This window comes from Macrotis lagotis, chromosome 4 (assembly GCF_037893015.1).
Source record: "Macrotis lagotis isolate mMagLag1 chromosome 4, bilby.v1.9.chrom.fasta, whole genome shotgun sequence".
Taxonomy (NCBI): Eukaryota; Metazoa; Chordata; class Mammalia; order Peramelemorphia; family Peramelidae; genus Macrotis; species Macrotis lagotis.
Window position 1 is genome coordinate 57859475 of NC_133661.1, and position 17199 is coordinate 57876673.

The window sequence follows — 17199 nt, forward strand, 5'->3', positions numbered from 1 at the left end:
CTTTCGGCTTCTGCAAATGACAAGAAAAAAAATTTTAAATCAAACATTTTGGTAAGAAATCAACCAACACCAGAAGAAAAACTTAAAGAAAAAACACAACCTTTGTTTCAGATTCTTTGAAGAAGCAGTTTTGCCAAGAATAAGGACAAATAAATATGAAAAGATACTAAGTTGAGGAATTAGGGGGAAGAAGGAGAAACAAAGGAATTAACATTGGGTAAATGTGAGGGCATAAAAGTAGAGGAAAGTAACTTTTCCATCTCAATTTCTCATTAGAGCAAGGGATCAATAAGAATAAAAATAAAACCTATTTGAGGCTATTTTGGTTTATAGTTTTGCACATCTTCTGTGATTGATGAATGCCTTTGTTTTCATATGTACTGATCCACATTCCCTTCTCCTAAGCATACCTTTTCCTTAAAAGAAGAAGTACTTCCACAGTTGAGACCAAGCCACATTTGAAAATTAAAAGCTGCAGTTGTGTTTAGGGAAGCAAAAACAAAATGGAGTAAGTTTTTCCCCACTTTTCCAAAAATAAGGACATTTGTTCACTAACAAAAAAGATGTCTTTGTGGAAAACACTTCCAAATAAGGAATCGATGTGAAGGTCCATTCAGGAAAACTATTCTTCAGTCAATAATAATACTTTATTATTCTTCGCTCATAAATATTGTGCCAAAACTGACCAAAAAGCTAGAAAGTCGTGGTCTGGTAGTTTTTCCAAGAGATAATTTGCTTGCCTCAAGCCATCAGAGGTATTTTTTACACCTTGTGACTAAATGTACACATTTGAGAACTTTCTAGTAGGGGTTCAGAATGCAACCTACAGTCAAAAATCAGTAAAGAAACAGTGCTCAGGGTGATGGAAAGCATTTCACATTTCACTTTTCTGAAGAGCACAGAGAAGTGGGAGGGAAGATAACACCAGAAATTTACACAAAGATTTACCCACTTGACACGTGAAAAAGTAGATAATGTGAAGAATATCATTTGCAAAAATGCTAGAAAGAATAATGTTTTCCATATAATTATAGGAAACTCCTTATGAAATTATAGCCAAATAGAATTTTTTTAAATTTGGAAATTATTCAACCCATGTTCAGGGTGACATCAATCTATTTATTTTTGCAAATAATTATGCTTCACTTTGCCAGTCTAGAAAAAAGAAAAAAAATTAAAAAAAAGAAAAGGTCAAGGTCAATTCTACATGTGGTCCCCAAATCTACCACTTTTGGTTGATTTGGATTTTAAAAAAAAAACATCATTACAATTGATCAGATCAGCCCTGAAATCTGATCAGGTAGTAAAGACAAGTAAAAACATGTGGATTGACCACTTTCCAATCCAGTGTTTTCCAGCACAGAGAAACAGACTCTGCATTTGGTAACTTGACATAACTAGGTCATTTATCCAGAGAATGAAAACTTGTTAATCAGATGACACTATCATGAGTCCAAACAATTCTTGGAACTGAAATTTCCTTCTAGGAAATTCCAATAAATGTTCTTGTGGGAAAGAGCGATTGTCTTATACTTTGTGGTCTGTCCTGCTCAGTAGTTCATAATGGGCCATACTGAGAATCTCCTTCCTGCTGAGGAATAATCAGAATTTCTACAAAAAAGTAGGTGAACACTGGCAAGGAAAGGATGGGTACCATCCCATTGGACAAAAGCCTTAGTATTTTTGCCAATCTTGCTCTCTCATTCTTCCAAAAACTGTTGAGAAGGATTGGGAAACCAGAGAAACATCTATATTATTTCTTCAACTCACAATGCCATTTCCATGTCATAGATTGTTAATTTAATATGTCTTCAATATAAGAGAGACAAGCCAGTATGTCATGCTCTTCCCCTGTACTGAATCATACATTGACTTGGGTGTTATCTATCCCAGCCAGACCTATTCCCCCCATCAGTCTGATTTGCACCTAATTAAGAGCAAAATAAATAAATAAAGAGAGCAGTCTGACTTTGAGTGCAGCTCTCCTGGCTAATTTACATGAAACTGATATTCTGCCACCTGGATGCAGGCTGTACCGGGAGAAGCACATATGGTCCACAATAGGCTGCTTGTAATTTGGATATCAAGAGAGCAGATCTCTCCCATAACCATTCTGCCCCCTGCCTGCTGCAGAAGAGCCCGGAGCCCATCTGCTTTTTCCTAGAGGTAGAATATGTGTGTCCCTTCCTGTTGAAAGATAACTGGGACAAGAGAAAGAATGCAAAGGATGTTTAGCTTTAGGGTAGGAAGGATAAGTCACTTGTAACTGGGAAGAGAACTTTAGCGGTTGCTCTTCTCTCCCCTAGGAGACCTGGCAATCTTTAGGATTCAGAAGATGCATGGCAAAAATCATGATATTAAAGAATCATATATCTAGGACTTGAAGGTCCACTAGAGGTCATCTAGTTCAACCAATCTCAAGATGAAGTGACTTGTCTGAAGTCACTTTGTTTGTAAGCTCTCAAGGCAGATTTGAATCCATATGCTTGAACTCCAGAATCAGGGCTTAATCTACTCTTCTACCCAGAGGTTATTAATTTTTAAGAAACTGATTGGGGAATAACAATAAATGTGTTCTGAACTGTATCAGGATAGGCTGCATCAGGTTTCAAAGAAATCCAGTTCTATTTAGTAAGAATGGTCCGAACAGTCTGAGGATATACGTTCACCATCATCAGAGTCAGTTCCAGAGTGTGGGCAACTTACCGGCTCTCTCGGTTGGCAGACTTGTACTCTATGGCTATCATTAAGAGCTTTAGCTTCACAAAGCACAGTCTGCAAGAAGAAAGAAACCTTCAGGTCAGTCCATCTGAATGATTAGGGTCATATAACAACACTGTTAAGATCTTTCCATTTACTAATGCAAACATTATCAAGGAGCATCCTCATCCCTTAGTCATCCTGACTGGGAGGTGGGGAGCAGGGGGAATGGGACAACGGTGCATTATCCTTCTGCTATCACTCCATCAAACCAGTTTTCCTGCAAACTGATAAGGCAGTGGATATTGGAAGCACACATTGCCCTTGGATCTTGGGCGTCTAGACTCAAACCCCAAGCTGGGATTTTGTCTGGGGATTTACACTGGGCCAGATTCATTAGTCACTTCATTTTGTACTAAAATGTTAACTGCAGGGGGAGTGAGGTATTTGGAGCAGGTGGACCTGTGATTTGGATCCTGTTCCAGGTTTTGGGATAAATGGCTTCAATTGTTGCTCAGAGCCGACCCCAGTGCACATGGAATGATGATAATAATACTTAGGTGGACGTAAGAGCCCAGCATGGCTCTGCCACTTAGGATTCCATAGGAGCTGAGAGGTCAGAAGAATAGTCCTGAAGATATTTGGCCACATTTTTGGCTCCTTTTCCCACAGGCTGCTGCCCCCACAATTGAATATTTTCCTGTGTTCTGTCTTCTTCAAGGTCTATGAAGTCTTCCTCTAATGACTCGAGACCTCACTGATGTCCTGACCCTGTTACCTCTTCTAACATAGACCATACATTTCTGGATTCCATCCTTTTTTCCTTGAATGGCCTCTGCTTTGCATGTATAGGTCTTATTTCCCTAACTGGGATATAAATGCTTTGAGGTCAAGGTCAATATTTCACACCTCTTTAGAATTCTCCCCAGTGTCCATCACCAAATTGTATGCACCAGAGTCACTGAATTAACACTTAGGAATCAATTATTGGATGGATACTTGGTCTCAGTTTTGGTTGTCAGCTTTTTTGATTTTACCATGTCAATCACCTGATCTCCCCTCTTATGTACATATACATACACAGACACAGAAGACACTGGTTATGTTTATATAGCAAGAGTTTGAATTGGAACAACCCTCACAGACCTGGGCATGGGTGCTTTGGTTCCACAAGGAGAAGCACATGGGTTCTGCCAGAAGTCTTAGTTGATCTCTTGGGACCCTGGGGAGGGGGGTGGAATTAGGACTAAAAGGACTGGCAACTAGGTGAGTGGGATCCTCCTTCTTCTCCAAGAGCCATAAGAAGAGAGGAGAGAAAACTTACAGTCTGTTTGGAGGGGGCCTCTTTGTTGGGATGCAGCCAATACCAATTCTCTGGTGTATTTCCTCAAAAGGAATAGAGAATGGTCATCTGATGTTGCTGGTGGGGATGTAAAAGAGGGAAGAAGAATTCCTTCTCTTTACATATTCATGGAATCAAAGCATAGATGCTTGGTTTTGTGGAAAGTCAGAGCTGACCATAACTCTCCATTGCTCAATAAAATCAAATGGTTCCCTATCTTCAGGATAAAATTTAAATGTTCTATTTGGCTTTTAAAGTCATTTATGAGGGGCAGCTAGGTGGTATAGTCGGTAGAGTATCAGCCCTGGAGTCAGGAGGACCTGAGTTCAAATATGACCTCAGACACTTAATTGTTAGCTGTGTGACCTTGGGCAATTCACTTAACCCCATTGCCTTAAATTTAAAAAAAAATTAAAAAATAAAGTCATTAATGATCTGACGCCTTCCAAATTGTCTTCTAATATTTTACTCCCTTCTTGTGTCACATGGACCTTCTAGATGCTTAAGCTCAACATTACATCTCTTTGCTTCATGTCTTTCATTACCTCTTATTCCTGACTTCACTATCTCCTTCAAGACTCCATTCCAATCCTACTGTTGTTCAGTCACTTCTTAGTCATGCTTGACTCTTTGTGATCCCTTTTGGGGTTTTCTTGGAAGAGATACTGGAGTTGGTTGCCATTTTCTCCTCCAGCTCATTTTACAGATGAGAAAATTGAAGCAAACAGAGCTAAGTCACTTTCTCAACTAGTAAGTGTCTGAGGCTGGATTTGAACTCACCATTCAATGTACTATGGCACGACCTGGCCACCTCAACTCAAACCCTCCATCATGCCAAAGCTCTTCCTCATTCCCACACTGTTAGTGCTTTCCCTCTGAGATTACATCTATTGGGCTATAACTTATTTGAATACAAAGGTTTGCACACTGAATTTCCCATTAGAAGGCAAACTCCTGGAGGGAATGGACTATATTTTTGTCTTTTCTTTTAAGATTCCTAGAATTTAGCAAAGTGCTGGAACACAGGAATAAGGGCTTATTGATTGAATGATTGATTGAAAGTGTTCCAATTGACCCCTACTTCTTGCTCCCACTTCCCTACATTTAAAACTCACCTAAACATAAGGAGAAAAAGAAATTTAATTTAGAGAGAGAAGCACAAAGTTGGGCAATTATTACTTCGGTATTCCTTTCTTTTTTCATGGTTTGTACCAATCAAACTTATACTTATTGAGTGCAGGGACGATAATTAGCAAACTATCTAGCACATCAATGAGTGGTTCATTAATATTGCTCAACTGACGGACAATTTCCCAGCTTTATCATTCCATTTACCACCTCTGTTTTTGAAATTTACTAATTTCATGATTTCAGAAAAGTCACAAAACTTCAGAAATTCAGTTTCCTCATCTCTGGAATGGAGACAGCAGTATTTGGATTTCCCATCTGAGAGGGTTGTTGTGAAGAAAATGTCCTCTTAAAATTAAAAGCAAACTTTGGGAGCTTCTAGGTTACACAGTGGATAGAGCACCAACCCTGGAGTCAGAAGTAACTGAGTTCAAATTCGACCTCAGACAAATTTGACCTCAGACACTTAATTACCTAGCTGTGTGCCCTTGGGCAAGTCACTTAACCCCTTTTGCCTTGCAAAAAAAAAGCAAACTATGAATAGAGCCATCATTCCTGAGGGAAAACACATTACTCACGTTAATGTGTTGGTAGGGTAGTTATCTGTTTGAGTGGGGAATTAAGGAGCTGATATTTTCCAAGTGGTCCTGGTTTTTCCCAACAGAAAATTTGCACCAAGTCAATGTAGACATGATGCTCTTTCTCTCCCAGTAAGAGAAGCTAAATTGAGCTTTGATATTACTTCCTTCCAATAAATCTATGAGGTTGTCTGAAGGGTTGGGAGTGGTACTATGGGATTAATTTACATAATGAGTGTATGTCAGAGGCAAGACTTAAACACAGTCTAAGGATAACTCTCTCTCTACATGAATAAAATTACATTTAAAGGAAAAATAATAATAAAATAATCAGATTCTCAAATAAATCTATGAACTCATAAATTTGGATGTTCTCTCCAGTAGGAACTTAAGACTTTGGGGTTTTAAGGGGAGTTAGTTGAAAAGTAGAAACGAGGGAAAGGAGTGGAGATTGCAACTTAATTTGACTCAACATGAGAAATCTCACCTGTTATGAACATGGAAAAGCAGACAGATTGATAATTCTTTTCAATAAACCTGACTATCCTGTGTGACTTTTGTCCCCATCCTACCATAAGTTCAACTCAGTGAGGTTTCACCCAATGTCCTAGAAGACATCTTCATTTTCAACTGATATTATGAAAGTACCAGTAGATTATGTTGACTTTCTGTCAGCTATATCTTTCTCATCACCTAGCCAGACCATCTTTCCTTCCTATCATATCTTCCCTAATGAGATCTCTTAATTCTACTCTTCAAAGTTCTATGTTAATAATAGGGAACAGCCTACATACACCCACCAGGAACCTTAAAGATTATCAGTTCCAGTGCTTTTTTGGGTAACATATGGTCACATATTTAGGGCTAAAAGTGATATTATAGTTATTTGGTCACATCTTTTAACTTTGAAAATGAGGAAACTGAGTCCCAAAGAAGTTAAATGATTTTTCCCAAGACTATAAATGTAGTTAACTTCAGAGTCAGGGCTAGAAACTAGCTTGTTTGATTCTCAGTCCAGTTAGCATGTATCCCTGTGACTCCTCCTCTCTCTGGGAGTAACTTCTTGTAATTCCTTAACAGTAATTAAGTTGACATAATTTACTTAAGTAGAGAGTAGCTATTCTATTTCCACTGCTTCCCTTCCTACCAAATCAGTCTATTCTGACAGTTACTTATTAAGCATCAACTATATTCAAGAAAATTCTAATGATCAGAAACACAAAACAAAAAGCAGTACCTGCCCACAAGGCTATTACATTCTTTGGGGGGGATGCAAACATGCAAATTTAGGGCTACAAACTGCTAAGGGAATTGGGAAAAGTTATCCTTAGAAGAGCTAAACCTTGTGAGAAGTTAGAATTTATAAGAGGAAAAGATAAAAAGGGAATACATGCTGGGGTAGCTTATTCAAAAATATAGAGGTGGTAAATGGAGTGATAAATTTGGGAAATTGTCAGTCAGTTGACCAATATTAATGAACCACTGATTGATGTTTTAGATACTTTGCTAATTATCGTCCCTGGACTCAATAAGTATAAGTTTGATTGGTACAAACTATAAAAAAGAAAAGAATACCAAAGTAATAAGCCTGAAAAGGGAGGATCCTAAATGCCAACCCAAGGTAATGGGGGGGGGTCATTGGTCCAACTGTGCTTTTTGGCAAAAGCACAAAAATGGACTGTATCCTGGGAATCTTATTAGGAGACTCACCTTTTCTTTCCTCTCATACTATCTCTCCTCTCATTCCCCATCAGAGACAGGTTTCAATTTCTCAACTACTTTCCTCATCTTCACAAGGAAATGCATTGTCAGTTCTGAAGGGACCCCTTTTTCCTCCCTATTGAAATATTTGGCTCAGTTTCATACAATCCAATGCACCTACTTCAAGTCAACGAGAAACTCTTTGTTTACAGACTACTGAATGAGACAGGACTGTAGAAAATAAGACATTATTTATTTCCCCAGGGAAGCCAATTGAAAGAATAAGTCTTTGGGATTTTTAGATAGGAATGAAAACTCAGAAATCTCAGAACTCAGCAGAGTTCCCAGCCACTATTTCCTTGAAAACCTGTGGCTAACCAAATAAGATTGAATTGCCCCATGGTTTCCTTTGTGGGGATCCTGCCAGAAATAATTAAGGGCACTTGTCTTAATGCCCATATCCTCTCTTTGGGGTTCTATAAGAGGTGGAAAGAGTTGGTGGGGAGTGGGGTACCACCAAAGGGAAACAGATGATGAGAGTAGGTAAAATAATGAAGTTTTAAGCACAGGACTGAGGAAATGGCGTGAGCATATCCCTTTAGCCTTGGACAGAATCCTTTTACTTCATTTATACAGGTATTCCAAAAATCTTAAGGCAGCTTTAAGTTATTATTTAAAAACTTTTGGGACAACCTGTACAGTTCCAAAAAGGATAAACCATTCAATTTCTCACAACCCAGTTGCCACTGGGCTAGCTATGGCTTCTAGAAAGTCATTCCCATTCTTAATTATCTGAACCTGATGCTGTGATAAGCAATAGACTAGATGACCTTTATGAAGAATGAATCTAGGAAAGATTGAAAGGATAAAAATGATATACAATTAAGATAAAAATCAAAAAGATAGGGTGGCTAGATGGCGCAGTGGATAGAGCACCAGCCCTGGAGTCGGGAGTACCTGAGTTCAAATCCAGTCTCAGACACTTAATAATTGCCTAACTGTGTGGTCTTGGGCAAGCCACTTAACCCCATTTACCTTGCAAAAACCTAAAAAATTAAAAATTAAAAAAAATCAAAAAGATAAAAATCATAAAAATCATATACAAATAAGAAAAAAAATCAAACAAGATGACCATTGGGTTTGCATATAAACAACAGATAATGAATCAGATAGGGAGATTTAGTAAATGAAGACTGTACATTAGGATAGAATAGATTTGGGGGAAACTGTCCCTTTCCACTTATTTAGTCCAGAAAAAAAAATTGAGAAGGAAGAACTTTAGCAGTTGCTTGAAGGATGGAAGAGAGGTAATATTTTGACTAAGTACAAGAGGAGGATGGAAGGTATTTTATAAAACTAAAACAGGTAGCTAATAAGTGTCTATTAAGTGCCTAATGTATATTAGGTAGGCACCTCAGTAGCCCAGTGGCTAGAGCACCAGCTCTAGAGTCAGGTCAAATTTAGTCTCAGACATTTGACACTACTAGCTTTGTGACCTTGAGCAAGTCAGTTAACATAATTGTCTCACATCCAGGGCTATCTTCAGTCATCCTGATTCATATCTAGCCACTGAACCCAAATGACTCCAGTGGAGAAATGAAGCTGGTGACTTAGCACAGCCACACCTCATTCAAATCCAATTCATGAACTTGTCATGGAAAAAAGATCACTATAATCTTTTTTTGAGAATGAAGGACTAAGATCAATATAATGTAGATACTATCCTCAGTGCTAGGAATACAAAAAAAGGCAAAAAAATCAGTCCCTTCTGCCAAGATGGACTGCTAGTCAAACAGAGATGACAATATGACAATATGTTCAAATGAGAGAGAGATGGAGAGGGAGAGGGAGAGGGAGAGGGAGAGGGAGAGGGATAGAGATAGGGATAGAGAGATAGAGATAGAGATAGAGATAGAGATAGAGATAGAGATAGAGATAGAGATAGAGATAGAGATACAGACCAAATTGGGTATAATTTGAGAGGGAAAGCATTGAGATTATAAAATTCTGGGAAAGATTTCTTGTAGAAGGTGGGATTTTAACTGAGACTCAAAGGAAGCCAAGGAAACCAGTAGGGGGAAATAAAACGAAAGGAGGTTATAGGCATGGAGCCACTGAAAATGCCTGGAGCCAAGGGATGGAGTCTTGTGGTTGAGGAGTATGGAGTCCAGTGTCATTGAACTTCAGGGTATATTGCAGATGTAAGGTTTAAGAAGACTGGAAATGGAGGAAGGAATCAGATTACGAAGGGCTTTAAAAGTCAAATAGAGAATTATATTTGATCCTGAAGGGAACAGGAAGCCACAAAAGCATTTTGAATGGGAGTGACATAGTCAGACCTGTGGTTAAGGAAGATCAATTTGATAGGTGAGCGGAGTGGGAGAAACCTGTGATAAGAGACCTCTTCCTCCCCCTCCCCACTAACTATTACAATAGTCCAGAAGTGAGGGGATGAGGGTCTGCACCAGGATGGTGGCAACGTCAGATGAGAGAAGGGGTATGTGTATATATATATATATCAGATTATGCTATAAAGGTAGAAATGACAAGTCCTGACAACTAACTGGATATGGTTAATAAGAAAGAAAGGGGAGTTTGGAGGACACTTAGTTTGAAAGTTTGACTGATTGTCTATTTTATTTGTACATTGTAGCTCGCGTATTGCCTACCGGATTAGATTAAGTTATTTTTGCTTTTCATTACCCCAGCGTCTAGCACATAGTAGATGCTTCTGACTTACTGAATGACTGGGGAGAAGGTGGTACTTGATAGTAATAAGGAAGTTAGAAAGAGTGAAGACTTTGGGAAGAAAGATAATAAATTCAGATTAAGATGTCTATGGGAGGGGACAGCTAGGTGGCATAGCGGATAGAGCACTGGCCCTGGGAGTCAGGAGTATCTGAGTTCAAATTCAGTATCAGACACTTAATAATTGCCTAGCTGTGTTCCCTTGGGCAAGTCACTTAATCTCATTGCCTTAAATATATATATATATATTAAAGATGTCTATGGGAATCCAGTTTGAGCATCCATTTAGCAGTTAGAGAGGCAAGGCTAAATAAAGATCAGGGAGTGGGGAGAGAATAGGGCTAGACAAGTAGATTGGAGAATCATCCACTTAAATAAGATCAATAAATCTATGGGAGCTGATGAGATCACCAAGCAAAATAGTAGAGAGGAAAGAGTGAAAAACACCCAGGACACTTCAGTTTGCCCCAGGCAAACAGGATACAAGGTATCCAAAATTGGCCCCCTCTCCCCCAGGTTAAAGTTTGACTCATCACATTGTACCTCACTTTTTCTCCCCCTTTTAAGAGTGAGCATTTCCCTATATGGGTCAATCTTCCAAGAATTTTTTATTTACCCTTCCAATTCATATTAATCTCTTTGTCCTCTCTCTACTCATTTTTGAAGGGTTTTTTTTTTTACAAGACAATGGGGTTAAGTGACTTTGAACTGGAAAGAAGACAGTCAAAATGGTTAGTAGATTCCCAAGTTAAATAAGAAAAGTGTAAATAATCAAAGAATTGGAAATTGAGGATGTGCCCATCAATTGGGGAATGGTTAAACAAGTTATGGTATATGAATATTATGGAATAATATTGTTCTATACAACAATATTGTTATTATAGAGACTATGAATGAATGTTCAGACCCTAGATAAGCATGGAATGAATTATAAGATCTGCTGCTAAGCGAAGAAAGCAGAACCAAGAGAACAGTGTACACATTAACAACATTGTGAGATGATCCACACTGATAGAGGCAGCTTCTCTCAGCAGTTCAGGGAGCTAGGACAACCCTGTTAGACCAGCTATGGACAATGCTATCCTCATTTAGAGGAAGAAAAACAAAACAAAAAAATATCTCGTGTATTTCTTTCCTTTAATCCTAATTCTTTGTACCCAAAATGGCTCATCTGTAAACATGTTTAACACAAATGTGTATGCACAATATTAACCTCTTTGCTGCTGAGAAAGGGGGCTGGAAAGAAAGAGTGGAAGGAAATTTTGTAACTTAAAAATATACATATGTATATCTACGAATGTTGAAAATTTTTCATAACATGTATTTGGAAAAATAAAATATCAATTAAAAAAAGAAAAAATACAAAAAATAAAGAATCCCCGGGTGCCTTTGCTCAGATGAATCACGTTTGATTAATGAAAGGATTGGCTGATATGATTATTGAGTCATGGTTTTTGAAAAATGCTGGAAAACCAAAGATACCATGAAATTAAAGAAGGGAAAATAATGTCCTCATTTTTTAAAAAAAGGAAGACAATAGAATTTTCAGATTTTAGGTCAGTGAACTTTACTTAAATATTGGGAAAATTACATAATGTAGAAAGAAAAGGGATGGTGGAAGACAATAAGCATTTATACTTCATCTACTATATTATCTCATTTGATCCTCACAACAACCCTATGTGTTTAATTCTCCCCATTCTACAGTTGGGCAAATGAAGGCAAGCAGAACCAGATCAAACCCAAGAAAGTATCTGAAGTCAAATTTAAACTCAGGTTTTCCAGACCCAATGCTCTTCTGATATTTTTCCTGTTAGGGAGTACAATGTTTTACTGGTTCTACTCATCTCACTCAGCATCAGTTCATGAAAATCCTTCCATGCTTCCCTGAATTCTCATCCTTCCTGATTTCTAATAGAACAATAGTGTTCCAAAACATACATATATCACAGTTTATTAAGCCATTCCCCAACTAATGGACATTCACTTGATTTCCAATTCTTTGCTACCACAAACAGAGCCACTATGATTATTTTTGTAAAGCGATGTTTTTTTTTACCCTTTTTCATGATCTCTTCAGGATATAGAACCATCTACTTATCATTATTTTAATAATTTTTTTCTAATTTATATTCAAGAATCTATTTTAAAATGCTTTAAAAAGATTCTATTTTTAAAATTTTGTGTTGTAAATTCTTTCCCTCCTTCCCTGTCCCCCTCCCTGATACATTAAGTAATTTGATATAGGTTATACATGTGCAATCATGTCAACTATATTTCTATACTATCTACTATAATTTTTAAAATTAACTTTTAGTGAACATATGAAAATGATTGGGGCTATTATGAAGAACTAATATTGTTTACTTCATCAAGAACAAGTCATGTCATATCAACTTTTTATTAGAAAAAATTAGGGAAATCATGGAAATATAATAGATTTACTTAATGTTGACTTTTAGCAAAGTATTTATGAAGCTCCTTCTACATTCCTAGAAGAATTCTAGGTGTAGGGAACATTCACTGTCCTCTAGGAGATAAATTCTATAAAGTTTCATGATTTTATTATGGAAAAGGTGTTGAAAGGCAGAATGGGCAATAATACAAATTATAAGGATTCAGAAATTATGGAATGACCAGATCCAAAGAGATGTCATTCCTTGTTCAATGTTAACCTGGAAGAAATTTTTCAATGTAGTGGCCTAGAAATCTATGCTCAGCCCTATGCTGTGTAACATTTTCATCAGTGACTATAGTAAAGTCTTTAATGACACACACACACATCAGATTTTTAGTTAGCATATATTTAGGCAGGATAACTATTGTACTGGATGACAGGGTCAAGATTTTTTAAAGCCTAGAATATTAGACTGAATTTAATAACTTGAAATTTTGTAGAAATAAGAATGTTTTACACCTGGACTCAATCAATTTCATAAGTAAAATATGCTGAGTGGCTAGGCAGAAGTTCATCTCAAAACAATCTGGAGTTGCAGATTTTGTAGGACTAAAGTTTTAATGTATGGTAATCTCAAAGTAAGTTCATAGTGGGGGATGGTAACTAAAAAACCTAAAGGAAACTTAGATTGCATTATGAGAGGCATGGTATCCTGGAAGTAGAGAGGTGATAGCATGGCTATATTTTGTCCTGGCTGGACCACATCAATAGTATTGAACTCTATTCTGGAAACCACATTTGGAAAAGACATTGATAAATATATTCAGGAGAAGAGAGTAGTCAAAGACTTGTTCTGGGATTGGTTAAAGGATCTGGAAAGGTTTATCCTACACAAGAAAATACTTAAGAGGATGTGATAAGACCTTCAGGTATTTGAAATGCAATCTTTTAAATGATGCAATACATGTGTTCTGTTTGACTCTGAAGGGGAGACTCGAACAATTAGTAAAAGTTGCAAAGGGAAAGTTTGAGCTTGATAGGAGGAAAATATTCTTATTCAAATCAAAAGTAAAATGGATTGCCTTAAAAGGCAGGGTGTTTCCCCTTCATTCGAAGTCATCACGCAAGAGCTGGGTGGCTTTTTGTGAACTATATTGTAGAGGAAGGTTCCTAATCTGGTCTAGATTGCTCTGGTTGTTTTCGGAGGTTCCTTTCATTTCTTTGATTTCATGGTTCTTTCTCCTCTTTCCATGTCACCACCATTGTTTGAGGAATGGGGTAGGAACATTAGGCAGAAGTTTGGCTTCATGATTGCACTGGCAGATTGGCAGTCTTTAACTCCTGCATTTTTTTTTCCTTCCAAATGACATTTTCCAGTATGTCCAAAGAGTTGTGGTTTGTTTCAAAATAATTACAGGGGAAGAGAAAAGAATTTTTAGAAAAATGTCACTTGTCACAAAAAGGTCTTAAACTGGCAATCTGCAATAAAACTGTTGTAATAACAAGTTAGATCACTTTCTTGATAATTATTAAGTAGAGTTCTACCAAATTTGACAATGGCATTATATAAAGCTTTTTTCCCCTTTTTTCTTTTTTTTTTTTTACTGCCAACATCATCTGTTAACTACAGTAGTTTCAACACAGATGTTCCTGAACAAAGGCTCTTAAGAAACCGAGCCCAACTGTTTCTACCTACCCAGAGGGAAATAAATTGTTCTCACCATTACATTGGCCCTTTGGACTAGAAAGATTACTTGCTGACACAAATTAGACAAGGAAACCTGCTGTAGATTTTGCACCTTCCAGTGCACAATAAAATCAACCTGTTCAAATACAGAGATGTGATTTGCGGTGGCTCCAGGAGTTACACTGTGCACTTGTATACAGAAAGGGCAGCCAGCCCTCCAAAACCTAACTGAGACCAAGATCCTCAACCTACTTTCATTTGGTCCAAGGAACCTTGGAATATTGAAGTGAGTCTTAGAATCAAAGGAGATGTCCAAGTAAGTAAATGGAGAAACCAAGTTGACTTTAGGATAAACTGGTTAGAAGCAAAAAAAAAAAAAAAAAAATCTGGTGCTCACATTTTTAATTAATATAAATCACTGATATGGAAACATTCATTTAAAAAAGAGCATACAGGTATATTTATGATTCTGAGGGGTGCTGTCTTATTATAAAAATGTTTTTTGTCCAAAAATAAGGTATGGTTGAATATGAAAAGTGATACTGTCAATAAAAGTTTCCTCTCTTCTTCCAACCCTTCCACCATTTAATAAGAATAAAAATCACTTCAATAGTGCTTACTATGAGCCAGATGCTAAATGCTTTACAATTAGTATCTCATTTGATCCTCACAACAACTTCCAGAGGCAGGTAGTTTTATTTTTCCCATTTTATGATTTAGGAAACTGAGACAGATTAAGTGACTTCCCTGGGATCATATATCTAGTAGGTATTTGACCTTAGGTCTTCCCAACTCTAGCTCTAGCATTCAATCATTGTGCTACCTCACTACCTAGTTAGGAAATTTGGGTACTCCGGTTCTTTATAATAATCCCAATAAGGAACCAGCCCCCAATATACATTTGATTCCTATAGACAGAAATGAATACTTGATTATTTGTAGTTGGGTGGTGCAGCAGACAGAGCACTGGAGCTCAAGTCAAGCAGATTCATCTTCCTGAGTTCAAATGTGACCTCTCACACTTATTAACTATGTTACCCTTGTCAAGTCACTTCATCCTGTTTGCTTCAGTTTACTCATTTATAAAATGAGGTAGAGAAGAAAGAAAATCCCAAATGGGATCATGAAGGGTAAGACCACACTTCAAACAAGCAACACCCTTTTGATTCAGATGTGTCTCCATATTCAAGTCCTTATTTTATGCTCCCTCCTCAAAAGAGTAATGTGTATATGTATGTATGATTTCTATACCCCATTACTTTGTTCATCCTCCTTTCTCAATCCCTATTGCCACTGTTCCATCTTCCTTACAATCCATCAAAGTAGGTTTCCTAAAGATCTATCTTCAGTCCCTTCATTTTTTACTTCAGTCAATATAAGCATTTATTGTCTATAATAAGGAAAACGAAAAATGAACTATTCTAGTCCTCGAGCAGCTTATATTTGTCTATATTATTTATCCTGACATTCATTTCCATGTAATTTATTACCCTGACTATTTAAATGACTCCCAGATCTCTATTATTAGTTCTGATTTCTCTTTTGATTGCCAGATTCTTACTCCAATTATTATATCTAATGAAACAGACCCAATACCAGATTTATTATCTTGCCTACATGAAAGTGTCATCCCAATTCCTATAAAGATCTTTTCACATTTTTACCCTTGTGTTCTGCCTCTGAATCCAGCCATTTAACCATTACACTATGCTACCTCTCAAAGAGAGAAAAAAAAAGAGCAGGTAGGAAGTATAACAAGATAAATATAGCCAGATGAAAGTACTGGTAGATTTAACTGAAAAAAAAATAAGTACAGAATTTTCAGTGTTTTCTATAATAACTTATTTTTGGCTTCAGTGATAGTGCTAGCTACTACATTTGGATCCCTTTACTTCCTTACTTAATTTCCTTTCAGAGTGGGTATCTATGATACTTAGGAAGAAAAAGCTTGCACTAGTAACTGAACTTGCCAAAATGCATGTAGAAGAAATATATGATGAAGATATCATTTTAAAGTCAATGAGTGACCAAGGGTTCAAGATTTCTCAAAGAAAGGATGATCTAAATTAATAGAAAAGATCACAGATAATACTACTACAAAAAAGAGTGACTAGTTTTTTAATCATGTTCAACTCTTCCTGAACCCATTTGGAGTTTTCTTGGCAAAGATACTGTAGTAGTTTGCTATTTCCTTCTCCACTTCTGCTATTTCCTTCTTTACTCTACACATGAGGAAACTGAGGCAAATGGGATTAAGTGACTGCCCAGGGTCACACACTAGTAAGTCTCTGAAGACAAATTTGGACTCAAGATTAGTCTTCCTGAACCTATACTTGTGACTCTATTCATTATGCAACCTAACTCTCCCAAAGTCATCGATTCATCTAAATATAAAATTATGATGTTACATATTTAATTGTGATATGATTCAATGATATAACACAGGTATAATGTTTTGCAAACTCTAAAGCATAATATAAGTATTAGTTAAGATTAGCTTTAAAAGTAATTCAACACCTGGCCTCAGGCTACCATTACAGCCATCCTCAAATTCTTTAATTCTTCCAAATTGACCTCTAGCAGTCCACCCATGGTACTCCATCTCCTATCTCAGAGGTCTCTCTGGGCCATCCTATAAAACTGAATTACACTCCCTCTTCACCTCTACCTCTTATACTTCAAGACGTAGCTCAAAGAATATTTTTTAGATAAAACTTTTGCTAATCTCAGATGCTAGTTAGTACTTTCCCTCCAAAACTATCTGAAATTTAAGTATTTTGTAAATTTTGTATACATTTTATTACACATACACATTATATGCTACATATTTACATATAATTATATGTTTGTATATAACTATATGTGTGAATGTAACACACACATGTATGTCTATATGGAAGTGAATTTTTTCAATCTT

The 17199-nt window shown here is 36.9% G+C and overlaps 1 protein-coding gene across 10 annotated transcripts in view; it reads right to left on the reverse strand.

Moving 5' to 3' along the window:
• KCNMA1 (potassium calcium-activated channel subfamily M alpha 1) overlaps positions 1–17199 on the reverse strand; it is a 637032-nt gene that overhangs the window by 167163 nt on the left and 452670 nt on the right. For all 10 annotated transcript variants that reach the window (XM_074232914.1, XM_074232913.1, XM_074232916.1 and 7 more), the window contains exon 15: positions 2707–2775. In XM_074232914.1, the coding sequence (XP_074089015.1) occupies positions 2707–2775 (69 nt within the window). The remainder of the gene's footprint in view (positions 1–2706; positions 2776–17199) is intronic.